This window comes from Ranitomeya imitator, chromosome 9 (assembly GCF_032444005.1).
Source record: "Ranitomeya imitator isolate aRanImi1 chromosome 9, aRanImi1.pri, whole genome shotgun sequence".
NCBI classification, from domain to species: Eukaryota; Metazoa; Chordata; class Amphibia; order Anura; family Dendrobatidae; genus Ranitomeya; species Ranitomeya imitator.
The window spans coordinates 51343093-51370088 of record NC_091290.1 but is presented as its reverse complement, the minus strand read 5'-3'; the positions used below and the strand labels follow the sequence as shown (position 1 = coordinate 51370088).

Genomic DNA, 26996 nt, shown 5'->3' with positions numbered 1-26996 from the left:
CATACAGGCTTTTTACAGATGTAGAAATAGCAAATATGTTTTTTTTTCATTCCTTTATTTTAAACTGGGAAAAGGTTTTTTCTTGTTTTTTTAATTTATTTTTCAGTTCTTTTAAAGGACTCGAACTTGCAATCATTTATTCTATATACTGGAAAATTTAAAATCTCATAAAAATCCATCCAAAATTCAGTGCGGGTGTGATATTTAGAGGAACTTTTTAAAGCCATATGCAGGACTTCATTTCCCATCATGCCTTGGGTGCCTGCCCTGGTCAGCTTGTCACTTATCAGTATCTGCAGTGTCGACAGCAGGAAGGAATTTGTGAATGTGCTTAATGTTTTTGACATGTAGAAGTTTGCTCCGTGACTCCCGTGAGAGACTCGTAGGAGTAGCAGTGCCGGGGTGCCCAGAGAGTGGGGCAAAGAGCACACGAGCATGGGATCTAAGTTGTGGGTACGAGTGGCCAGATGCCAGCTCCTTATCATCTGCCTCTTCACTATGGTAATGAGATCATTTCTTGTTATTTCATAATTTGTCATATTTTTTAAGGAAGGAACTTGTTATTAATGTTCTTCCAGTATGTGCACGCCTCATTGTTATAGTGTATAGAGCAGACCAGCCCTGATCAAATACAATGATGGCTTTCAAGAAAAGAAATCTGCTGGAAAAGTGTGCACCTATGATATAGAAAATGGGGCATGCCCCAGTTACAAACCACTCTAGACATTTTATTCATGCTAAATTTACTACGAACCTGAGCAAATGTTTGGGGCTAAATGTTGGTGTAAATATATGCTAGTCATGAGGCATCATTAGGAAGAGATGTGTGAATAGTCTTAAAAATTCCAGCCATTTTTGCCTACTAATCAGTAATACCATTCAACACTAAAGTATATGTACGGTTATTTATCAGTGCAGCCCCATGCTAGAATTTTTTTGAAAAACATAATTTTAGGAATTCCTTATGTCATTCACATACCCTATTAGAGCAGGAACAGACCCATATCGTCAATGTATTACATTGATGGCAATTCATTAATTCATTCACTATATTTTTTGCGTAGATGAGAGAGTTGCCATTAATAAGCATCACAATTAATACAATTATTAAAAAAGTCTTAATTAAATTTTTATTTAATAAATTGTCCTAATTACCTATCTCATGATAAGTAAGTGTATTAATAAACTTACTAATTGCCGTCTTCCCGAGTTTCCAGCGTCGCTCCGGTACCCACGTGACCTGCCAACAGATCAAGCAGGTCACGTAGGGGTTTATGCGTAATCCGGAGGTCACTTTCTCTTTGTAAGTCTATATAGTCTCTTTCTGAAGCTCCATAGACTTACATAGAAGGAAGTAGCTCTGGTCTATACAACAGTCACTGTGTGAGTCGGCAAAGTAGAAGAGCAGTCACATGGGACTGGAACAGAGCTGGAAACTGGAAAAGATGGAGATCAGTAAGTATAGCAATACACTTAAAGGGAACCTGTCACCCCCAAAATCGATGGTGAGGTAAGCTCACCGTCATCAGGGGCTTATCTGCAGCATTCAGTAATGCTGTAGATAAGCCGCCGATGTTACCTGAAAGAGGAGAAAAAGAGGTTAGATTATACTCACCCAGGGGAGGTCCTGCTCCGATGGGTGTCTCAGGTCGGGAACAGAGCCTCCCATCTCCATTCCATGACGTCCTCTTCTGGTCTTCATGCCGCGGCTCCGGCGCAGGCGTACTTTGTCTGCCCTGTTGAGGGCAGAGGAAAGTACTGCAGTGCGCAGGTGCCGGAAAGGTCAGAGAGACACTGCGCACTGCAGTACTTTGCTCTGCCCTCAACAGGGCAGACAAATTACGCCTACTCCAGAGCCGCGGCGTGAAGACCAGAAGAGGATGTGAAGATGGGAGGCGCCGGAGCGGACCTGAGACACCCATTTGACTGGACCGCAGCGGGACTGCCCCTGGGTGAGTATAATCTAACCTCTTTTTCTCATCTTCTAGATTGTGAGCCCAATCGGGGACAGTGATGATAATGTGTGCAAAAACTGTAAAGCGCTGCGGAATATGTTAGCGCTATATAAAAAAATAAAAAATAAAGATTATTATCTTTCAGGATACATCGGGGGCTTATATACAGCATTACAGAATGCTGTAGATAAGCCCCTGATGACGGTGAGCTTACCTCACCATCGATTTTGGGGGTGACAGGTTCCCTTTAAACTTAAACATCATTACATAAGTAATTAGGACTGTTTATGAAATAAAAATGTTGCCAGGACTTCTATAAATATAAAAAATCTACATGCTTTGCTATTAGAGATAAAATGTTACAATTCCTAATACTCGGATGCTCATTTTGAGTAACGAGTATAATGGGAGTCAATGGGATATCCGAGCATTTTTCCGGCAGACCGGCAGTGAAAATGATGAAATAGATGGAAATAGTACTGAAAGGAAGGAGAAAAGCATAGGGAAGACCACTGGAAGCATCTCTGACTCCCAGATCGATTCAGAGAACAAAAATGTTGTCACACTTTTACTCCACTCTTAGAACTGACAATAAAACATTCAAAATCTACTAGAAATTGGAGTTTACAGGTGAAAAAAAATTAAGAAATATTCTCCAGTATGATGACTTGCATAAAAGGCAAAATGTATAAAGAATTTAAAAAAAAATAAGATTTAAGTAAACCAAAATTGAATTTTTTATAAATAAAAATTGGAAATGTCAGTGTCATTTATGAAGGAAGCATGAAGTTCCAAAAATTATGGACTCAGAGTGACTCAGATACACCTTGTATTAAACATAAAGGAGGGCCTCATATATATTCTGTTCAAATTTTAATGTAGTGGTAGTCCTAGACTCAAAAAGGCTATGTACTAAGTGCAAATCCTGCCAAAAATAACAAGCAGGGTCATCTATACACACTTGAAGAGAACAACTGTCAGCACTTTCTGTTGACAGACGAAAGCGCCTGTTTGTTATGACCCCCCCCCCAATGGCACTAAAAATCCACTCATACAAGATACTAGCAGCAGGGCAGCACAACACCTCCAAGGCATAGAGGGACAGCTCATGCCAGGTGTCCAGCTTTGAGACCCAATAGATGAAGCTTGTAGAGGAATTAGGGAGTACACTGGTTTGGTCGGCCAGGTATTGCTTGGCCTCCTTGTCAACAATACCCACACATCAGGGCATGGATGTTGGGAGGGCATCATGATAGTGGCTCGGGCCTTGCCTCTGTTGTACCTGGTGTGTGTCTCCCTGGCCTCTCCTCTTTGGTTGGGCAAGGAGGCTTGCCCCATGCCAATAAAATTGTTTGATGGGAATTTTTTTAACATATTTTCCACAATGGCCTTCTGGTATAGCACCATTTTAGAATACCTCACAACTAGGGTTGAGCGAAACGGGTCGAAATTGTTCAAAAGTCGCCGACTTTTGGCAAGGTCGGGTTTCATGAAACCCGACCCGACCCAAGTGGGGGGTCGGCCATGAAGTCGGCGATCTTTTGAATCTGGAATCGGAATTCCGATCCCGATTCCCGATATGTTTAAGATATCGGGAATTGGTATCGGAATTCAGATTAAAGTGTATAATATAGAATTAAAATAAAAAATATTGCAATACTTACCCTCTGACGCGCCCTGGTACTAACCGGCAGCCTTCCTCCTTCGAATCCGCGCTTCTAGGACCTTGCCGTGACGTCGCGGTGACGTCGCGGCTTGTGATTGGCCGCGCGGCCGCCCATGTGACCGCTCGCGCGGCCAATCACAAGCCGCGACGTCACCCGCGACGTCACCGAAGGTCCTGGAAGGGCTGATTCTTAGGAAAGAAGGCTGTCGGAAGGAAGCAGGGCGCTTCCGAGGGTGAGTATATACCTAATAGGAATATACTCACCCTCGGAAGCGCCCTGCTTCCTTCCGACAGCCTTCCTTCCTAAGAATCAGCCCTTCCAGGACCTTCGGTGACGTCGCTGGTGACGTCGCGGCTTGTGATTGGCCGCGCGAGCGGTCACATGGGCGGCCGCGCGGCCAATCACAAGCCGCGACGTCACCCGCGATGTCACCGAAGGTCCTGGAAGGCTGATTCTAAGGAAGGAAGGTTCCCGGTTAGTACCAGGGCGCGTCAGAGGGTAAGTATAAGGATATTTTTTATTTTAATTCTATATTTTACACTTAAATATGGATCCCAGGGCCTGAAGGAGAGTTTCCGCTCCTTCAGACCCTGGGAACCATGGAAACCCAATGCACTGCATTGGGTTTCGAGTTTCGGCCGACCCCGACCCCGACTTTTTTATAGGATTGGCCGATTTCACTCGACCCGACTTTTCCAAAAGTCGGGTTTCGTGAAACCCGACCCGATCCTATAAAAGTGAAGGTCGCTCAACCCTACTCACAACCTCAGCTAGAAGAGAAGCAAAGTTCTCCTTGTAGATATGGGATGAAACTTGTGTGGTTTCTAGCCTTTTTTGCTCCTCTTCCTCCACCTCCCCATTGTTACCCAATTTGCACAGTGCAGATGAGATGAGGCTCAGCTGGGCACTATCTCCCTGTCTCATGTCTTACACCGTCTCCACCTTGTCTACATGCAAAGTTTCATGTTTTAATGCCAGTAGTGATTGTTTAAGTAGGCACAGAAGAGGGATTGTTGTGCTGATTGATGGCATAATCACCTCTCACAATATTTGTTTAGTCCACAAAGTCTTGAAAAACTGCACAAATATCAGATGTCCATGTCCACTCTTCAGTTGTTATGTGTGGGTGCTGATCAGAATACCGGCGAGTGTGTTGGAACCGGTATTCCACATCTGGCTTCTGCTGCTCATAAAGCCTTTGCGAGCATGTACAGTGTGGAATTCCAGCATGTATCAAGTCGCACACTAGTCGATGAACTGGCACTTGCATGTGCTGCGGAAGTACTGACACAGCGGCGGCAGCTGTAGCTGACTTGTGAAAATGGTCACTGACACAGCATAACAAGAGTTCCTGCAAATCTGGGCAGGTTTTCAGAAACTGCTCAACTCCCAAGTTGAGCATGTGGGCCAAGCATGGTGTATGTATGAACTTGCCAAGCTTTACACCCACCACCAGGTTATGCCCATTATCACATCCAACCATGCCTGGTTGGAGGTTCAGCGGTGAGAGCCACAGATCTGTCTTGTCTGCTTTTCCTTTCAATAACTCTGCCGCGATGTGCAGTTTGTCTTCTAGACAAATTAGCTTCAGCAGAGCCTGTTGCCGCTTTGCTGAAGCAGTGCAGCAGAGGTTCCTGCTTCTGACTGATGTGGACAACGTGCTCTGAGATAACACATCAGAGATGGAGAATGAGGAGGAGCAGGAGGGGATGAAGGAACTGGTGTAGGAGGTTGGGGAAACCATGATAGAAGTATAGCCAGCAATCCTTGGCATCCATAACTCATGTGCCGTGCCAGGGTGGGACTCAGCACCGGCCTCCGCAATTTTCACCTAGTGTGCCATCAGGGAAATGTGGCATCTTTGGCCACAAGTGCTTGTCCACATGTTGGTCATTAAGTGGACAATCCCAGAAACCACATTGGTAAAGGCATGGGTGCTGTTCCTGTTCATTTTTTGGAGTGTAATATAACACTGAATTGTGTGGAATTTCCTGATGAAGAAGTGACTTGGACCATGAAACACGTTGAATAAACCACCATTCTCTATGTGAAGCACGTTTGCACCTACAAATATTCAGCAGCGTGGATAATATCCCCACATTAACCTGTTCATTTATTTAATTAAAAGAATGACACAGACTCCTTTAATGAACTTAAATGAAAACATACTCACGTCATCGCCCAGTCCACAGAAGCCATGGTCTCCTGTAACAGAATTTAAGTAATAAACAACAAATAATAAACAACAATATTCCTCACCTGTCCGCAGAGAAGATAATAATCCAGTTGCCCTGAAGGAGCCGTTACTGAACTTTGGCTGACTTTGTCGATTTTTAGGAAAAAAGCTCGGGAATCCAAACATGAATCCCAAAGTGCAACAATCGTGCCGAATTTTAGATTGGCAAACATTTTCTGAACAAGTTCGCACATCTCTAATTGCTTACAGTAACCAAGCTAACAATGACAGACTGGTGCAGAGGAAAGAGGACCCCGCCCTTGCTGTCTTACATTTTACCGGATGGTGGGGAAGGAGACAGTAGGTTGGGGGTTGCCAGAGTTCTGGTGTTGGTGAGGCGGAAACAGGGTCAATGCAGGCTGTAAGCTTTATTGAAGAGGTGGGCTTTCAAGTTCCGTCTGAAGGACCCAAATGTGGTGGATAATCGGATAAGTTTGGGAACAGAATTCCAGAGGATGGGGATATTCGGGAGAAGTATTGGAGGCAATTGGGTGAGGAACGAATAAGTGGGAAGGAGAGAAGGAAGTCTTGGGAGGACTGGAGATAGCGTGAGAGAATATATCAGGAGATATACAGAGGAGACAGACTATAGATGGCTTTGTGGGTCAGTATTAGTGGTTTGAACTGGATATATTGAGAAATTGGGAGCCATTGAAGAGATTTGCAGAAGGGAGAAGCAGAGGAGTAGTGAGGAAAGAGATGAATTAGACAGGCAGCAGAGTTAAGGAAGTACTGGAGAGGTGTGAGAGTGTTCGCAGGACGGCCACAGAAGAGGATGTTGCAGTAGTTGAGACGGGAGATGATGAGGGCATGCAGAAGCATTTTATTAGATTTAGGATTGAGGAAAGGATGGATTCTGGAAATATTTTTGATCTGGAAGTGACAGGAGGTGTAAAGAGTTTGGATGTGTGGATTGAAGGACAGGACAGAGTCAAGGGTTACTCCGGGGCAGCGGATTTCCGATACAGGGGAAAGCGTGATGTCATTTATTGTGTTAGATAGATCAGTTTTGAAAGATATGTGAGATGTAGGAAAGATGATGAGTTCAGGTTTGTCCACATTGAGTTTGAGGAAGCGAGACGAGAAGAAGGAGGATGTGGCTGATAGCCACTCAGGAGTTCTGAAGAGGAGAGAGATGACGTCTTTGCCCGAGTGGTATATCTGAGTGTCATCGGCGCATAGGTGGTACTGGAAGCCATGGAACTTTGAGTTGTCCCAGGCCAAGGGTATAGATGGAGAAGAGTATGGGTCCTAGGACAGAGCCTTTGAGGGACTCCAACAGAGAGAGGGCAGGATGAGGAGTTAGTGTGGAAGTAGGGAGACTCGATTGCCACGGTACTCGGCGTGAGGATGCATGATTAGTACGCCGTACCTATACTGCTTTTTGCAGGAAAACAGCACCTGTAAAGCAGTATATGTAAGGCGTATGTCGGCAAAGGGTTAAGCCACCAACTATTTATTCAATTAACACAATTAGTGATGAGCGAATATACTCGTTACTCGAGATTCCTCGAGCATGCTGGGGGGTCCTCCGAGTATTTTTTAGTGCTCGGAGATTTAGTTTTTCTTGCCACATCTGAATGATTTACATCTGATAGCCAGCATAAGTACATGTGGGGGTTGCCTAGCAACCAGGCAACCAGGTTCTAGCAACCAGGCAACCCCCACATGTACTTATGCTGGCTATCAGATGTAAATCATTCAGCTGCAGCAAGAAAAACTGAATCTTCGAGCACTAAAAAATACTCGGAGGACCCCCGAGCATGCTCGAGAAATCTTGAGTAACAAGTATATTCGCTCATCACTAAACACAATCAAAAGAGTACTTTTGGCACAATATCAGGTGATGGCATACCACTAGCCATCACTCTCAAAGCAACACAAAATGTCACACAGGCCTTAATGGGGGTCGACGATCCTGGCAACTAAGCCACATGTCACATATTGATTAATTAGTAGGTACACTCATCAAACTGGCAGCATATGTTCCTTTAAACATGGCTCCAGCCCCCACTTTGTACCGTATGTCTACAGTAGAAGCGACGGCTCACTCGTACGTCCCTTAGTTGCTGCCTAGTTGTCTCTCTCTCTGCCCCGGTTCTGCTCGCTCAGCTTAGCTCTCCCAACTCTGTTCCCCCTGGGACTTTACTTGGATCTTGTCTCTTGGCTCCATTTGCTCGGATCTGGTCCCTCGACTCCTTTACTCAGATCTGGTCTTTCTTGCCTCCTTTACTTGGATCTGCTCGTTCGTAAAGGCAGCTATACAGTTACGTCCATATATATTTGGACAGAGACAACATTTTTCTTATTTTGGTTATAGACATTGCCACAATGAATTTTAAACAAAACAATTCAGATGCAGTTGAAGTTCAGACTTTCAGCTTTCTTTTAAGGGTATCCACATTAAAATTGGATGAAGGGTTTAGGAGTTTCAGCTCCTTAACATGTGGCACCCTGTTTTTAAAGGGACCAAAAGTAATTGGACAGATTAAATAATTTTAAATAAAATGTTCATTTTTAGTACTTGGTTGAAAACCCTTTGTTGGCAATGACTGCCTGAAGTCTTGAACTCATGGACATGACCAGATGCTGTGTTTCTTCCTTTTTGATGCTCTGCCAGGCCTTCACTGCGGTGGTTTTCAGTTGCTGTTTGTTTGTGGGCCTTTCTGTCTGAAGTTTAGTCTTTAACAAGTGAAATGCATGCTCAATTGGGTTGAGATCAGGTGACTGACTTGGCCATTCAAGAATATTCCACTTCTTTGCTTTAATAAACTCCTGGGTTGCTTTGGCTTTATGTTTTGGGTCATTGTCTATCTGCAGTATGAAACGACGACCAATCCGTTTGGCTGCATTTGGCTGGATCTGAGCACACAGTATGGCGGCTCTGAATACCTCAGAATTCATTCGGCTGCTTCTGTCCTGTGTCACATCATCAATAAACACTAGTGACCCAGTGCCACTGGCAGCCATGCATGCCCAAGCCATCACACTGCCTCCGCCGTGGTTTACAGATGATGTGGTATGCTTTGGATCATAAGCTGTACCACGCCTTCGCCATACTTTTCTCTTTCCATCATTCTGGGAGAGGTTGATCTTGGTTTCATCTGTCCAAAGAATGTTCTTCCAGATCTGTGCGGCTTTTTTAGATGTTTAGCAAAGTCCAGTCTAGCCTTATTATTCTTGATACTTATGAGTGGCTTGCACCGTGCAGTGAACCCTCTGTATTTACTTTCATGCAGTCTTCTCTTTATGGTAGGTTTGGATATTGATTGCCGACCTCCTGGAGAGTGTTATTCACTTGGTCGGCTGTTGTGAAGGGGTTTCTTTTCACCATGGAGATTATTCTACGATCATCCACCACCGTTGTCTTCCGTGGGCGCCCAGGTCTTTTTGCATTGATGAGTTCACCAGTGCTTTCTTTCTTTCTCAGGATGTACCAAACTGTAGATTTTGCCACTCCTAATATTGTAGCAATTTCTCGGATGGGTTTTTTCTGTTTTCGCCGCTTAAGGATGGCTTGTTTCACCTGCATGGAGAGCTCCTTTGACCGCATGTTTACTTCACAGCAAAACCTTCCAAATGCAAGCACCACACCTCAAATCAACTCCAGGTCTTTTATCTGATTAATTGAGAATGACATAATGAAGGGATTGCCCACACCTGAAATAGCCTTGGAGTCAATTGTCCAATTACTTTTGGTCCCTTTAAAAACAGAGTGGCACATGTTAAGGAGCTGAAACTCCTAAACCCTTCATCCAATTTTAATGTGGATACCCTCAAATGAAAGCTGAAAGTCTGAACTTCAACTGCATCCGAATTGTTTTGTTTAAAATTCATTGTGGTAATGTCTATAGCCAAAATTAGAAAGATGTTGTCTCTGTCCAAATATATATGGACGTAACTGTAAGTCAGCTCGCTGTACTGCACATCTGTCCTGCTACAGGTTTGGGCACCGACTCCTCCCCTTCACAGCCCAGAGTTTTATAATTACTAACAGAGCCACAGGGAACGTGCTCTTCACTTTTATGCTCCTACTAATGCAATGATTTCTGCTTTCACTTTATTGTCTTTGACCAGCAGATGGTGGTGTTCGCTTGCAACCACTCTGTTAGGCATCAACTGTGTGCGGCTTCTTACTTTTCTATCTCCTTACACACAGCCAGGATTCCTCTCTATTACCAGCTCGATCGGTCCTTTCACATGTCGACTAGCACCGTATTTGCTTCTCCCAATAGAACATTGGGAGAAGCAGGAAAAGTTGCAGATAGCATACTTGCAGTCATGTGATACAGCTCGAGCTTGCAACAGAGGGGAAATCAGACAGTGGGCATATTGCAAACTGTCAGGATTTAGCAATCTGCAGAGGCAGAAATTTATGTTCAGACTAGAAAACCACTCTAATGATTACAATTCATTAGGGAATTTATTGTCCGTAAAGCATAAAAAAAAACTTGTGTCTATACTACATAATATAATCTTTGTGTTTAGTGTTTCTACATCATTTATATACTGTAGCTGTGTATGTCTCTTCAATTGTACATTTGTCTGTTTTTAGGTCCTGGCTGTAGGTTGCTGCATTTTGACTGTAATAACTGGCTTGGGTTCTCTCTTCACCGTATTTACCAAGGCCTCTCCGGCTGACAATATGATCAGAGATCTGCATTATACCAGTAAGTACTGATGGACAGTCACCTCATTTACATCATTTTAATAGTAATTACAACTGAACATGAAATATTGTGCATATGTGTGGTATTTGTTACATCATATTGAAGTGCAAACTTTGTGCTGTTTTAGTACAACAACATATTTTTGCAGGCCTGGATTAACTAAGAAAGTAAAATATAGCATTTTTATTATTATTATTATTATTATTATTATTATCAGTGATCAGAGCTCAATATGACCTCATCTGGAAGATGCAGTTCAGTTTTGGGCACAAGTTCAAAGAAAAGGATTTCCTAGAGTTAGAAAAGCTATTACAAAACTAATAAGGGGAAGGAGGATTTTGGTTTTTGAGGAAAGACTGAAAGAATTTATTTAGTCTTGACAGCAGACGTCTAGGGGGGCGACATGGCTAACTTAAAGAAGTGCATACAGCTGCTTCTCACAAAATTAGAAAATCATCAAAAAGTTCATTTATTTCGGTTCTTAACCCATTACTTGCCAAATTCAAATTTTTACAAGTACGGATTTTTCAGAAAAGGGCGTCCCAATATTCAATTAAAAATGACAGTGACATGATTTCCTATTTTGGAAACATTCATTTTACAAACACAACACAAAAAATTGGACCTATTTATAAAAATTATAAAATCTTAGTTTCTAGAAGCTAAAGATTAGGCGTCCCCAAAAAAGGACATTGGTAGACAATGGGATAAATTATATACAAAAAGTGAAATTCCTATATTTTATAGAGTCAATACAAACAGAGTGATCTATTTCAAGTGTTTATTTCTGTGAATATTGATGATTATGGCTTACAGTCAAAATTAACTATTCAGTTCTTGAGACCTTATTTCGTTTTGTACAATTCAACTGTATGATCACTGTCTCCCCCATTGTTAGGGGGTCAATTTTTCCCTACCTCCATATCCCACCCCTTTCCCTCCTCCCTTTCCTAATCAATCCTTACCGGTTAAAGTTTAAAAACTTAATAAAATATTTTGAAAGCAAAAATAACGATTCATCTGTGGAACAGTTTACCTTGAGAGATGGGATCATTGATGGGTTGTTTTTTTTAATTAAAATAAGCTTAGATTCTTTTTTAGAAGAAATAACAAATATACTTATGTAAATGTGTAAAGTTCTTTTCTGAATGTTTGGTTCAGTGGATTGAAAATTTGGATCAGGAGGGAAAGATTAACTCTTCTGTCTGGGGTGGACCAGATCACGCAGTGTTGTTGTACGTATCCCCCTTCCTATTTCCTTTTCCATTCCTTAGTTGAACCTGATGATAATGTACTTATAGCTGTATGTACAGTATGTGCAGGGTTATAGTCGCCCTGCTGATAACAGATTGTCGTTATAGATGTAATTCAATCAGGAAATATATGACGGACAGATTAGTACATAATCTACCAGGTCCCACCACTCCACCCAGATATGTTATCTACTGCTTGTGTGAAAAGAGTCCTGCATGGAGCTCTGCCTGGAGCATGCTGGGTTTTTGTTCCTTGCAGATGGGCAGATTTCTGGCCATAAATGAGTTCCAATTCACAATACAGGAGCTTTCTGCCATTCGTTTAACTCCTTCCCTGTTGGGTGAGGCCATATTACAACTGGCAGTTGTTAGCTGTGCTATAAAGCCAACATGTTGGTCTAATAGCAGCAATCAGAGCCAGCTCCGATCTTTGACAGCAACATGTAAGGGGTTATATGGGACTTCTTTTATTTTTAGAGTAGCTTCTTCTCTTCTAATCTGCTCCGTTGATGGGGTGTCACCGCAGATGTCATACTGATTGACAGCTTGCTCCCTGCTTCCTAACTGTGGGGAGTCAGCCGTAAATTAGGATGGTATCGACAGTGGCGTCCCGTCGATAGAGCTGCTCTGATGAGGTCAAAGGAAACAGGAGAGTCACCGCCTTTGTCAAAACAAATCATCATCAGTCAAAATAGGCAGGTAGTTAGCCCTATCACCTCCACCTTGGCACGCCTGAGAACCTTAACCTTGGGTTAGGATTCATAGTAGACCATGATTTTTTTTAAGTTTGTGATTATCATGCAAACCTGATTGCAGATTCTCTTGGAATACTGAAAAAATGTTAAAAGTAAAATTAAAAAAAAATAAAATAAAACAAACATACAAGTTTCAATCACCTTCATTTTCCCAAGATAAAAATAAGGAAGGTAAAAAAAAGTAAAACAAAAATAAACATTTTTGCTATCGCCACATATGCAGAAGTCAGATCTATGAAAATAGATATTGTAATTATTCAACCCTTAGGCAATCACTATTTTTTTTTTAAATTGTAACACCAGAATTGCCATTTTTCCACTGCCACTAATCTTCCCAAATATACAAAAAGGCAATAAAAACATTGTATTGACCCCAAATTGACATAAATGAAAACTAGAGAACGTAATGCAAAAAACAAGTCCCGAGTTCAACTCCGTAATAAAGTAAGAAAATTGTGGCATAAAGAAATTTAGTATTTTATTTTTTAAAGCTCTGATTTTTTTTTTACCACTTAAGTAATTTAAAAATGACATTTACAAGTTAGGTATTGTTGTAACCAAACTAATCTGAAGAAACATATTCCCAGGTCAGTTATGCAGCACAATGAACGTCAGAAAACAAAACCCCAAACGCAATTGAAGAATTTATTTATCTTTCACCATTTCACACCACAAAGATTTATTTTTTTTTAAGCACATTTTACGATAAAATTAATGTTGGTATTCGGTGCTATCACTGGTCCCCCAAAAATCAATCTCTTGTATATCTATGTCGACAGGAAAATAAAAAAGTTATGGCTCTTGGAAAAAGGGAACAAAATTGTAAAAAAAAAAAGTGCAAAAAAAAAGGAAAGAAAATTGGAAGCGGTTAACGGTCTACTCACATGGTCCAATACAAACTGTGTGGGTCAGAATGATCATTCCAACTTTTGTTTTGCCGACATTAAGGGTGGATATTTTTGGTAAGACATCCCCTATTTAGGCGGAGCAACGTGCTGCCGATAAGGATGATTTTTATGCCGGCGTATACGGTCCAATTGGAGTTTTTTGGGGTCAATGATTGGGAACATGCGTTCTTATGAGCTCTCATTCATCCAATATGAAACGGACCTTTAGAACTTTTTCACATATCGCGTTTTTTTTCCAAGGAATGTTTTGCAGCAAAGTGAATGCGATTTCTGACATCTCACACACCCGCTGCTTATTTTTTCCTTGCAGATTTCAACTATCAAATCGTTTTTCCAAATCTGCTGCGTCAATTCTTTTAGGGTTTCAGAAGGATTTTTTTATCCTTTCACATGAATGGGAAAAAAAATGCAAGACACAACGCATCAAAATCACGCGGATTTCACAAAGCTTTTCAATGCGTTTTTCGGACCAATGATTGTGCTGCAGAAAAATCTCCTGCAAATACTCAACGTGTGCAGGTAGCCTAAGCCTGGTTGCATAAACTATATGAACAGATATAGTAGATTTCTGTAATTAATTCGCTCTTCTTTCCCCAGTGGTTCTGTATGGCAGCTTTGTATGTGGGCTACTCATTCTTACCCTCCTGCTCAGCACAATCGCTGTTATCCGGGAATCCCAGCACCTCATGGCAACTGTAAGTGTCAAACATTTGGGAAGGGATAGGGAAGAACTCATCGCTAAAATAAATGCTGTCAATTTAAAATAATTCTTTAATTGAAAAATCCAATATAAGTTACACATATCAAACTATAGTATTAATTGTTCTCACTTAGATGTATGTTAACGTCACTGGAGGGATTCCGAAGTGGGAATGTAAGATGTAAAGTAGTAATCAAAAGGGTGGAGAAAATTGTCAGACTTCTGAAATTCCTGATAACCATAAAACCATAAATTGCATTGAAGTACACAGAAATGTAGATAAATACAAGACATTGGTTTTCTTCCCAATAAATATACTATATAATATACAAATCCCTAAGAATCTCTTACCGGGAAATACATAAAGTGACAAAGTTAAAACTACATTGCCCTCTACTGGACGACAATGTAACTCATTCCTAATGAAATGCAAGTATTCACCAGAAGCATAGCTAGGGGTCCAGCACAGAAGGGAAAAAGTTCTGAGTAGGCCCCTAACCAGGTAACCCTGACTATGGTGGTGCACCCTAATAGTGGATGTAGGAGAACATCAGCAGATGACTGCGCTGTTACTGAATATTAATCACTATACAAAGACTAACACTGATATTACCGCCACATGGTGACCATATAGTGGTAAATACCAGTCTCTGCAGGACTGATGTAGCTGACGTTCTTTCTGATGGAGTTGTTCACTTTTCCCGGCTTTTCCCTCTGGCCCAGACCGACACGACAACTTCTCCAGCCAGGACTCATCTGCTGAGATTACATCAAAGACACATTTGATTTCTCACATTTCAAGGACCGTCCCCATCTATCGCCAACCTGCACAAACCTACCCAACCTACTGATACCCCAATACTGAGCCACCGCTGCAGTGTCCCTATTACTGCACCTACTGTGTGGCACAGAAACATAGCTCCTCTTACTCTACCACATATTAATGCCCATCACTGTGCCCGTTACAGAGTAAAATTCCTACTTTGTGCCCTCTAGATAGTGAAATTGACCCCTAGAATATATTAATGCCCTAGCGCTTACAAAATCATCATCCACATTTTTCCCACTAGAAACCAATACTACATAGTAACATAGTTATTAAGGCTGAAGGAAGACTTTAAGTCCATCAAGTTCAACCCGTAGCCTAACCTAACATGCCCTAACATGTTGATCCAGAGGAAGGCAAAAAACCCATGTGGCAAGAGTAAGCTCCACATTGGGGAAAAAATTCCTTCCCGACTCCACATACGGCAATCAAACTAGTTCCCTGGATCAACGCCCCATCAAGGAATCTAGTGTATATACCCTGTAACATTATACTTTTCCAGAAAGGTATCCAGTCCCCTCTTAAATTTAAGTAATGAATCACTGATTACAACATCATACGGCAGAGAGTTCCATAGTCTCACTGCTCTTACAGTAAAGAACCCACATCTGTTGTTATGATTAAACCTTCTTTCCTCCAGACGCAGAGGATGCCCCCTTGTCCCTGTCTCAGGTCTATGATTAAAAAGATCATCAGAAAGGTCTTTGTACTGTCCCCTCATATATTTATACATTAACATAAGATCACCACTTAGCCTTCGTTTTTCCAAACTAAATAGCCCCAAGTGTAATAACCTATCTTGGTATTGCAGACCCCCCAGTCCTCTAATAACCTTGGTCGCTCTTCTCTGCACCCGCTCCAGTTCAGCTATGTCTTTCTTATACACCGGAGACCAGAACTGTGCACAGTATTCTAAGTGTGGTCGAACTAGTGACTTGTATAGAGGTAAAATTATGTTCTCCTCATGAGCATCTATGCCTCTTTTAATGCATCCCATTATTTTATTTGCCTTTGTAGCAGCTGCCTGACACTGGCCACTGAATATGAGTTTGTCATCCACCCATACACCCAGGTCTTTTTCATTGACGGTTTTGCCCAGAGTTTTAGAATTGAGCACATAGTTATACATCTTATTTCTTCTGCCCAAGTGCATGACCTTACATTTATCCCCATTAAAGCTCATTTGCCTTTTTTCAGCTGTGATGCAGTAACCCCTGTGGCAGCTAGGGGGCGCTGCGTGTGCTCCTCGGGATATGCATGGAGGCGTATCTGTTGTTATAATGGTGGTGAAACAGTGACTGGCAGAATTGTAAGTGGCCGATATGTGTCGCAGAGGGAGTCTGCGTGGTAAGTCTGAAGTAATGTTGTTGTTCTGGGACCTGTAGTCCCACAAATGTTTGTATAGTTGTGAAGGGTGACTTACTAGGCTAGTTATGGGAGATGGGCGGGTCAAATTAGCCACACACACTCCCATCTAGGGGAGTGATTACAGGTGTATAATGTGACCAGGGTGTGGGTCACATGGTTCCTGTGTGGTTCCAGTGTTTGAATCTGAATGGTCCAAGTGCAAGGTCCTGGAAGTCTGTGTTGGAAGTCCTGGGAGAAGGATTCCTGAACAGCACATGGTGGGGCTTTGGACCTGGTGGCCTGGGGTGTTGGACTAACGTCCTGAATAGCACCCGGACAGGTCACATGCCTGGGTTGTTGGACGAAGTCCTGAATAGCACCTGGACAGGCCACATGCCTCTGTGTTGGACGGTCCCAGGTGGGATGGACGTCCTGAAGAGCACAGTGTGATCATGGTATTGGACAGTCTGTGTTGGAAGCTCCTGTGAATGGAGTCTTCCTGGAGCACCTGAGAGACTGTGGACCTGGACGATCTGTGTTGGGGAAGCTACTGTCTTTCGGTGGGTCTGGACTGACCAAGGTGTGCCGGCCAGGCAAGTTGGTGATCCCCGTGAGGCAGCTTTCCCAGAAGAGAGGACTGACAAGGAGTCAGCAGGTGGAGCAGGAGCTATACAGACTGTTGGTGCTTGTGATGTTCTATGAACTGTGTGGTAACCCATGGCAACTGGTCAGGAGAGGACCAGCGTGTTTAGTTGCTGCAGACTAAGGTTGTGAAACTTGATTTGATGTCCTTGTACAGTGTGCAAATGGACTGCTCATGATGTGGTTTATGATACCTTAATAAAGCAAATAGACTGTTTTGTGTGAAAAACCGTGCCCGTGTGCCCACAAGACACGTGGTAAGCGCAATCTTACACAGCCCAAGCTTCTACTTTACATAAATCCGCCTGTAATATAAAACTGTCTTCCTCTGTATTGTATTGATGCCTTCTATGTGCCCCCTTAACATTCACAATACCGTAAGTGCCCCTATAAGGGTATGTTCCCATGGTCAGTAAATGCTACAGGTTGGACGCTGCGCATGTAGCGCCCGCCAGGGCCGTGGGGTACCGGAGCCAGGACAGACAGTTCTCAGGGCAGCAGTGACCCAGTCCATGGCCCTGGGCGTCCAATAAAAGAGTAAATGAAATTAAAGGGGAAAATAAAGTTTATAGGGGGATTGTTCGTGATGCCACCCATGGTGTTCGGTCATTATAGCCGACGCTGCAGTTCAGATCCACTGGGGCAATTGGTGACGCAGCAAAGATTTTTCAGCTCTCCATGGGCAGAGCTAGTCCCCAGGGCAGATATAGGTGTTGTGATGATGGTGGTTGTGGTAGTTGTAGTGCAGGGCAAGTGATGCAGGAATATTTCAGAGGACACAGCTGGGTGCAGTTTTTAACGCTTTACTCACATTTCTGCAGATTACTGTCTCCAACCGTGTGCTGTGTCCTCCGGTCTGTGCTCCAGCCAACCCCCAGATGATTTGGGGTACACTTCTCCAGGACTCCTCTCTTATGTTCCTTTCCTGGCTATCTCACTGCGCTGGTTCTCACCTCTCCTGCCCTGCGCCTTCACACACAGTGTCCAAAGCCAGTAGCCTCAGATCTTGTAGGGCGACGTCTCTCTAGTCCCCTTGGTCCTATGTGGCTGCCTTTTCAGCAAATCTGTATGGATGGGGCACCTACAGATACCACAGCCTCTGGCTTGCTAGCTGAGTCTTGTAGTCCTCCATTAGTCTTGGGGACCAGTTCCGCACTGCAAACTGGTCCCTCCTCCTGACTATGGTCGGTGTGGATGCGTGCCCCATGGGTGGATTGCTCACTACCCATGCCCCTAGGACCCCTTCTTTCCTTCTCTCTTTCTGCAACTTTTCTCTCTGTCTTCTGGTGCTGGGACGAGCTCCTCACTGCTCAAGTCCCCAGCTCCAAATGGCTAACCCTCTAACTAACTCCTCCCTCTTGTTCTATTACATCTCTACTCTCTCCACCCACACCCTCTACCTAGTAACCCTCTCCAGACTGGGATGCGGTCATCCTCCTTACCTGAAAGTGGGATACCACCCTCTGGGTGAGGTGCAGTACCTTTGTGGCCACTGAACTCTCAGTGGCACCACACGTACATCCGCAGCATCCAACCCGCAGCATCCAGATGTTACAGCATAGTGGATGGGATTTGAAGAAATCCCATCTCCACTATGCGTGCATCGATGCCTGTGGCTTCCCAGTGGAGACGGACATGTGGTGCGTCTTTTGAGACCGCAGCATGTCAATTTATCTTGCAGAGACGCTCAATCTCCGCAAGATAAATTTCCCATCCAATGTATTGGGCGCAGTGATTCCACATGGTTCAATGAACACATGCGGAATCACCTGTGTTCAAAAGCCGGCAGCGCTTTAGACGGAGTGGACATGTGCTGCGTCCAAAGCGCTGCCGGTTCCTGACCGTGGGAACATACCCTAAGAGTAAGTGACCATGTACCTATCCCCTATGCACATTATGATGGACTTACAGCTCCTTTATACACTGCACAATGTCCTCACAGCTCCCCTATACACAGTATGATGTCTCCAGAGCTCTTCTCTACACAATATGATGTCCCCATATTTACCCTGTACAGAGTATAATGCCAACATACCTCTCTTTACACAACATAATGGGCCCACAACTCCTTTGAACACAATATGATGTTCCCACAGCTTCCCACTACACAGTATGGTTTCCCCATAGCTCCCATCTACACAGTATGATATCCCCATAGCTTTCTACACTCAGTATAATAGGTCCTTAGCTTCCCTATGATGGGCCCGACAGTAGCCCACACACTGTATGATGACCCCACGGTATGATGGCCCCACACTGTATTATGGCCCCTCTGTTGCCCCACATGATATAGTGGCCCCCACACTACTTGATGGCTCCAACACTGTACAATAACCCCATAGTAGTACCCACACTGTATGATGACCCCACAGTAGGCCTTCCTTTCTATTCCACTCTCCAGTCTTCCACTTTCCAGTTGTGTCTGGAGTACAATCAACCTCTTCAATAATCTAGTGGCTTTGTTGCTACCTCTGATTCTCTTAAGGGTGCTTCACACTGAGTGTCCTGTCAGGGCTTACACCAAACCAATCACTCAATGTGATTCGCACATATGTGCCGACGGGGCCATTAACTATAATGGTGCAGTCGGAGTCACTCATCGTGCGCTCTGTCATGCATAATTTTTGAGTGCATGCGCCTACTGGAGGCAAACACCCAGACGTATCCAGTAGACATTTCTCCAAAGTAGTGGGCAGTCTTGGGTTCAAAAGATGGATGAGGACCAGAATAAAGGTGAAAAATCACAATGCGTTTCAGACTGTCTATCTCTGTGCTGGATCACCGAAACACATTGTGATTTAGAGATGTTTTAACCCCTTAATGACCGCCAATACGTCTTTTAACTGACCTTAGATATAAGAGAATATTATCCCCATACAGATGACAATCCATCATCTGTCGGCTGTACACTGTAGCTGACAACTTGCTGCACCAGCCACGATCAGTATTTGCGCCTTCTAAATCTGTTTAACCCCTTAGATGCTGCTGTCAATAGTGACTACATCATTATAAATGGTTAACAGAGTGTGGGGGCTTCCTCTTTATCCCAATTGGTGCCCTCAGATCATGATTTTGTTGTCCTGATGTTTGCCATGGCAATTCATGACCAAATAGCGGCCTTAGAGTCTGACGGCTGTAGTAATCTGTTTAGAAGTTAGCAACATTTAGGTGGTAAAAATACACATTTTCATTTCTGTCATACCACTTTGCATTAATCCTTGTAAAGCACCTGAAGGGTTAATAAACTACCTGACAGCAGTTTTCAATATGTTTAGGGGTGCTGTTTTTAAAATGGTATCACGTTTGGGGGTTTCCCAATATATGGGACCCCTAAAGTCACTTCAAACATGGATAAGTCCCTAAAAAAATAAATTTTGTAAATTTCTTTGAAAAAATGAAAAATTGCTGCTACATTTTTAAACCTCCTAAAATGCTAACAAAATAAAATAACATTTTACAAATGGTCCTGATGTAAAGCAGACATGTGGGAAATGTTATTTATTAATGGTTTGCTGTTGTATGACTATCTGGATTAAAGGGATAATCATTCAAATTTAGAAAATTGCTAATTTTTTAACATTTTTCGCAAATTTTTGATTTTTTTTATAAATAAACACAAAAAATGTTGAACTAAATTTACCATTATCATAAAGTAGAATGTGTCACGAAAAAACAATCTCAAAATCACTGGGATTTGTTGAAGCGTTGCAGAGTTATTACCACATAAAGTGACACTGGTCAGATTTCAAAAATTTGGCTCGGTCACTAAGGGGTTAAATAAACATTTTTTTCAACCATTATTCAATCTGGACCTCATCAATGTAACAGGAGTGGTGGAAACCACTGTGCCATGGTCTGAGGAGAGCCTGGAGAGTTTTGACTAGATGAGCACCTGACTTTTCACTAGAGCCCCATAGTGGGGTTATGCTTGGTTTCCGATGAAGACCAGGTGCTACTCCACGGCAGACTCCCAAGAGATAGGTAGCTGGAATGGCCTCAAAGGGGAGGACAGCTGATGCAGGCACGCACTGGCAGGTGCAGACTGGTACGGCAGATACACAGGTTGGCATGGCAAATTCTGATGGGACTGACTGATATACAGACTGGCACGGCAGGAGCTGGTGCATCCGGCTCATGTACAGACTGGCACGGCAGGTGCTGGTGGGTCTGGCTGATATTTAGATTGGCATGGCAAGTGCTGGTGGGTCTGGCTGATATTCAGATTGGCATGGCAAGTGCTGGTGGGTCTGGATGATATTCAGATTGGCATGGCAAGTGCTGGTGGGTCTGGATGATATTCAGATTGGCATGGCAAGTGCTTCTGGGTCTGGCTGATATTCAGATTGGCATGGCAAGTGCTTGTGGGTCTGGCTGATATTCAGATTGCCATGGCAAGTGCTTGTGGGTCTGGCTGATATTCAGATTGGCATGGCAAGTGCTGGTGGGTCTGGCTGATATTCAGATTGCCATGGCAAGTGCTTGTGGGTCTGGCTGGTGTACAGACTGACACAGCAGGTGCTGGCAAATCTGGCTGTAATACAGACTGACAAGGCAAGTACTAGCAAAAAGGTTGGGGACAGACAGACACTAGTAGAAACTAACTGACTGGAGGCACTTTAGGACGGCGCACGCAGACCCTTTAAGAGGGAGGGAGCATGCGCGCGCCCTAAGAACAGTGCCCGAGGTTCTGCGTGCGGTGCACTTACCCAGGGCTGCCGTCGACAAGAAGGGAGGAGGAGGTGTGGGATGGGGGCCTTGGCAGTGAGTGAGCCAGCTTCCCTAGTGGGGGGAGGAGAGTGCAGGTATGTCGGAGCTACAATCTATCTTTTGAGCCCAAGACTAAACACTACTTTGGAGAAACGCTGGTACTCTGGGAATTATAATCTGTCTGTATGGAAATGGTACAGAGGTACAGAATAGGCTTATAGCAGGCTGTTGTGCTCTACAGGAGACAGAAAGAGGCAGAAACTAAAAAAAAAAAAATTAACATAGAGGCCCGTTGAATATAGTTTTTGATGTCTTTTAAATTAACTGTGCTGTCAAATTAAATGCAAAAAAATTGCCCTGTGAATTCTACAAGTTTGATTATTATATGTCAGCTTGGTGTAGTTTAGAGCCTTTTATATATTTTTTTAAACCTTGTTTTTATCGGATAGAATTTTTTTTTCCTTACACAAATCAATGCAAACATTATCTGAGGCATCTATGTCAAAACATCTATTCAAGAAATTGCATTAGTTCAAAGGAGAATACACAAAAAAAAAAACTGGGAAAGGGGAGGGAAGGAGTGGAGAAGAAAGTATGTCAGGGCTTATAGGTACATTTTTCCTTTTACATTTTATATATTTTTATCTGAGCCAGCTTGCAACACTTACAATAAACACTAGGTGTCAGCATATACAACTTTACCTGCACTTGTATCATAGGGGGAAGCCCCAAATAATAAGGAATAAACAATGTTATGTAATTCACTGTGGGCTGTAAGAAGTAGGGAATCCTACCAAGATAGAAAATCCTGCAAATACCCTAGTCAAATTTTACAATAATGTAAAGTAATTTTCAATCACCCATGATCACCTTGTATCTCTCGTTAACAATATCACATATTGCATATACTATATGACTTGTTTCACTAAGTAATATAAGGGTGACGTCACTAAAGTGTATTACATTAATTAGCTCTTGTATGATTGCCAACATTTCTTGACCCTGTGGTGCGGCCATTGAACAAGCCCGTGCTGCCTCACAGGGGCCCAAGAGGTAAGGCCGCACTTTCAGCTTCAAAGCAGCAAGCAGCTTCTGTTACAGACTCATAAAGGGGTCCATTATTGTGAGCAATAGGACTGCAAAAGACCCATATAGTGTTCTTGCACAGGGGCCCTCTTCTCTTTGTGTCCGTCCCTGGCTTAAGCCCAACCCTTACCCTGTTCCTGCCTTTCTGTGTGCACCCCGGGACCCACACTTTTTTTGGGTAAGGTTTATATAAACCTTGCCCTCCTTTTGGGCCATTTGTCCCAGTAAATCATGAACAGTTGGCAACTACATCTCATAATTATGGCGCTTGCAGGGTTGAATCGATTAGGTAGGAAATGAACAGTCAGTACTTTGAGTACTTGAAGTTGATGTGATGGAAATAGGAAAAAAATGTTCAATTGCAAGAATCTGAGTAAGTGGGTCAGAGCATCTCAAAAACAGAAAGTCTTGGGGAGCGGTCCTGACAGGCGGTAGTTAGAACCTACCAAACATGGTTCAACGAATGACAACTAGTGAACTGCCAACACGGCCAAGGGTCATGGTGGAGAGCAAAGGCTAGCCTGTCTGGTCCAACCCAACTGAAGAGCTATTGTATCAAAAACGACTGCAAAAGTTAATCCTGTCTATGATAGAAAGGTGTCAGAACACACTGAGCTAGGCAGCTTTCTGTGCATGGGACAGCGACACTGCAAAATGGTTGGAGTACCTATGCCACCCCTTATCTACTGCCAAGAAAGACAACGTTATGGCCTAACCTTGGAACAATGTTGACCTGTTACATGTGGATGAATGGCAGCGAGATGTATTATTCATAAAGGCGTCTGCATGGACTAGGGGGCTGACATTATTTTTTGCTGATTTATTGTTACCTGCACCCTAGCGCCATAGCAATACTTGCACACACAACTCTGGCAAAAATTAAGAGACCACTTTAAAATTTTCAGTTTCTGATTTTTGTATTTTTTTGCAGCAGATGAAAATTCACCAAAATAATAAAAAAGAAACAATGCTTTCAGACCTCATATAATGCAAAGAGAACAAGTTCATAATCATTTAGAAACAACAATACTAATGTTATAACTCAGGAAGAGTTCAGAAATCAATATTTTGTGCAAGAACCATGATTTTTAATCACAGCTTTCATGCGTCTTGATCACATTAAGTAGAATGAGGTGTACTCTGGTTGGAAATCAACTGACACTGGAATGGAATGGCTGTCAGACATGTAGAGATGGTGATTTTTAGAAAACTGTGCAGTGGTCTCCTAATTTTTGTGCAGTGGTCTCTTACTTTTTGCCAGAGCTGTGTATACTGAATCTATCAGAGCAATAGTACACGATTAGGGTTGTGACTAGAGTTGATGTAAATCGAATTGCAGGACCCGGAACATTGGCCATGTCAGTAATCTGTGGCCACTAGATGAGACCCTGCGAACCCACTCCTACTTGCTGCCATCCACAGCTCTTGTTTTGACTAGCCGGCCTGTTGGGATGTCATCATTGTGGTGTGACATGTATGTGACATCGCACCAGGCTGACTGATATAAAGAAGAGCTGCAGACGCCGACAGGTAGTAGACAATTCTCAGGGCACCATTCTGGCAAACATAAATTACTGAAGTGGCCACTGGATCAGGCGCCAAAAAATGATCCATACCCCCTCTAGTTGTGATGTCATGCTGCCTGTTCCTGTACACCTCCATGAAAATTACAGGCCAGGCCGCTGAGGGCAACCAAAACAGTCATCAAATAAAAAACCTCCTGAACAGTTTAACAATAAAATATCACAATAAAAATGTAAGAAGTAATGTGAATAGAAATCTGAAGGAGATCCATAAAGTGTGAATAGGCCCATGTACTGCGGTCTAGTACTTCCCAAGGTCAGGCTGTCAGAGTGGATTGTGGATAGTGGATTCAAAGATTAACACAGGAGGTCCGAAATATCTGCAAGGCTAGGAGCCAGACATAGGTTAATACAGCCATGATGACTGGATGTGTGTATCATTTACCTGGGGAAGAACTGGCACCTGGCCACATCATGAGAAAACGGCAACCAAGCAGAATCAGTATTATGCACTGAGAAATGTTGCGGTGGGAAACCCTGGCCCCTGGCATCATGTAGATGCTACTTTCACACTTACTACCTACCTAAACAATGTTACAGACTTATCAGAGTAGCCTTCCTTGTATTACAACTGTCTCTTCCTTGTAAATAGGGAACGGTTGCCACCAGAAAGAACAACAAATGGGTTGTATGGAAGTATAAAGGGTTCTCCAAACTTTATTGTGTTGCACAAGATTATATAACAAAGAAGTCAATGTTCTAATTTCATAATGTGAAAATGCAAAGTAAAAACAAAAAAAATCACTTAGGCCACGTTCATACGTTCTGTATTTGTGTTTTTACATCACTATTTGTAAGCCAAAACCAGGAGTGGAACAATCAGAGGGAAAGTATAAAAGAAACACTTCTGCATTTTTTACCCACTTCTGGCTTACAAATAAAAACCGACGAAAAACTCAAGGTGAGCACGTGGTCTAATTGGCGAATCTTTAGAGTTTGCTGAGCATCGAGCCGAGCCACAGGCCACGTGATAGGATTCTGAGCGACAAGCCAAGTAAGAGCACAAGATGGAATAAATCCAATCTGAAAGCTTGCAAACATATTATTTTCTGGTTAGCCAATAAAGGTATCACTCCTAGAATACTTCTGTCATCATTGGGCAGAAAAGTATTCACATCAACAATTTCTCAAAAAATAATATTCATGGCAGTAGGCCAAGAAAGAAAACTATCTGGACCTCACGGCAAAAAAAGTCTACACATAGTAAAAATCAACATAATTAACTAAAAAGTGTACAGCATGGAGTATAAGGGCATAAAAAATGGCAAACATTCCGACAAACAAAAAACATGCCTCTATGGCTCTTTAATGGTAGTGGCCTCTTTCTGCGGGATAATGTGCAATACCACATTGTGAAATTTGTTCAGCTATAGCTTGAGGAATATGACAATGCATTGACTTGGCCTAAAAATGCTCCAAATTTCGATCCAGTTTTATGTTACGGCTCGTTGGCTGATCGGCGTGCAGTATACTGTGAATGATGGTTGTATATTGGCTATGAAATTGTTAATGCTATAGGGGCGTACATTACAGGACTGGATTCGTGTCACACTATATGAACATTGCAGACAATATTAGCCGAGCTCGTTACCTGTAATTTGATAGGAAGCAGAGTGCTCTCCATGGGTTTTTCTCCGCTTATATGCCGGTCATGGAGCGCTCCGGCCTGACATGTTATTTAATCATACAGAACATGAGCTGCCTCCGTTCTCAGTATGGGGAAAACTGGAGGCATAAAGTGAATCGAATATGGTTATTTTTAGATCATTTCTTCAAGAACTGTTTCCTATCCTGCAGGCTTTCATTGGGTTTGGCTTCCTGTTCTGTGTTCTCATGGCGGGACTGACTTGGACACAAGATTGTCGGAATCAGGTACGTTGCGCACTGTGACACCTCACTTATGGTGTATGGGATGTTAAATCGAACAGATATTCTTCTAACACAATCTGAAATGAGTTAGTGAAATGTATCTAGATGCACCTAGTAAAAGAGCTGAATGCTTAACATAAAAGCCGTATATTCTGGTCATGTTCCAAGCCAGGGCAAAACTGGCACCGAGCATCAGAAGTTACCAAATCCAGGAATCAGCACTCACATATACATCATAATAATACTGGTGTAAGTCACTGTAAGAATTGCACCTGGAAGGAAACCCCTCTATAACATCCATTTACAATAAGGGCAATGAGTTATCCATATGGTAAGTGTGTAGGTAGCAGTGTGTTCTAGGATGCCCCTGGAGGTAGAGGGTCCCGTCTAGACTGGTTTCTTTTGCATTGTAATGGGTGGTGAAAGGAAATATGGTGTGTACTTAAAACGGAATGTACTGGGCATACAAAACAGGGTACTGGGCATAGACAATGGAGTACTGTTCATAAAAAGAAGGTTACTGTTCATAGAAATGTCACAATTGCAGGTGTGCACATAGTTTGTGGACCCACTGGGCCACAGAACCAGGCCTACCTAGGAAAGGGTAGCTAAGCGGCTACCTTGTGTTTACTGAAGCTCCTGATGGTGGAGTCGGGCTTGAGCTGCAGGTAGCCGCAAGGTACCACTCCTAGGCAGTCCCCAATACTGCAGCTGCGCTGCTGACTCCGAGGCTCAAGTACGCTGACACAGACTGGATTCGGAGCAACTTGGTGAGACAGAATATGGACTCTG

General features: G+C 43.0%; 1 protein-coding gene across 2 annotated transcripts in view; it reads left to right on the top strand.

Moving 5' to 3' along the window:
- Positions 1-347: 347 nt before the first annotated feature.
- Positions 348-26996, top strand: part of TSPAN32 (tetraspanin 32) — a 67453-nt gene continuing 40804 nt past the window's right edge. Inside the window, exons 1-4 of one of the 2 annotated variants that reach the window (XM_069738551.1) lie at positions 348-501; positions 10414-10528; positions 14042-14139; positions 26133-26207. In XM_069738551.1, the coding sequence (XP_069594652.1) occupies positions 436-501; positions 10414-10528; positions 14042-14139; positions 26133-26207 (354 nt within the window). In that variant the 5' untranslated portion in view covers positions 348-435. The remainder of the gene's footprint in view (positions 502-10413; positions 10529-14041; positions 14140-26132; positions 26208-26996) is intronic. The other variant, XM_069738552.1, reaches the window with a different exon arrangement.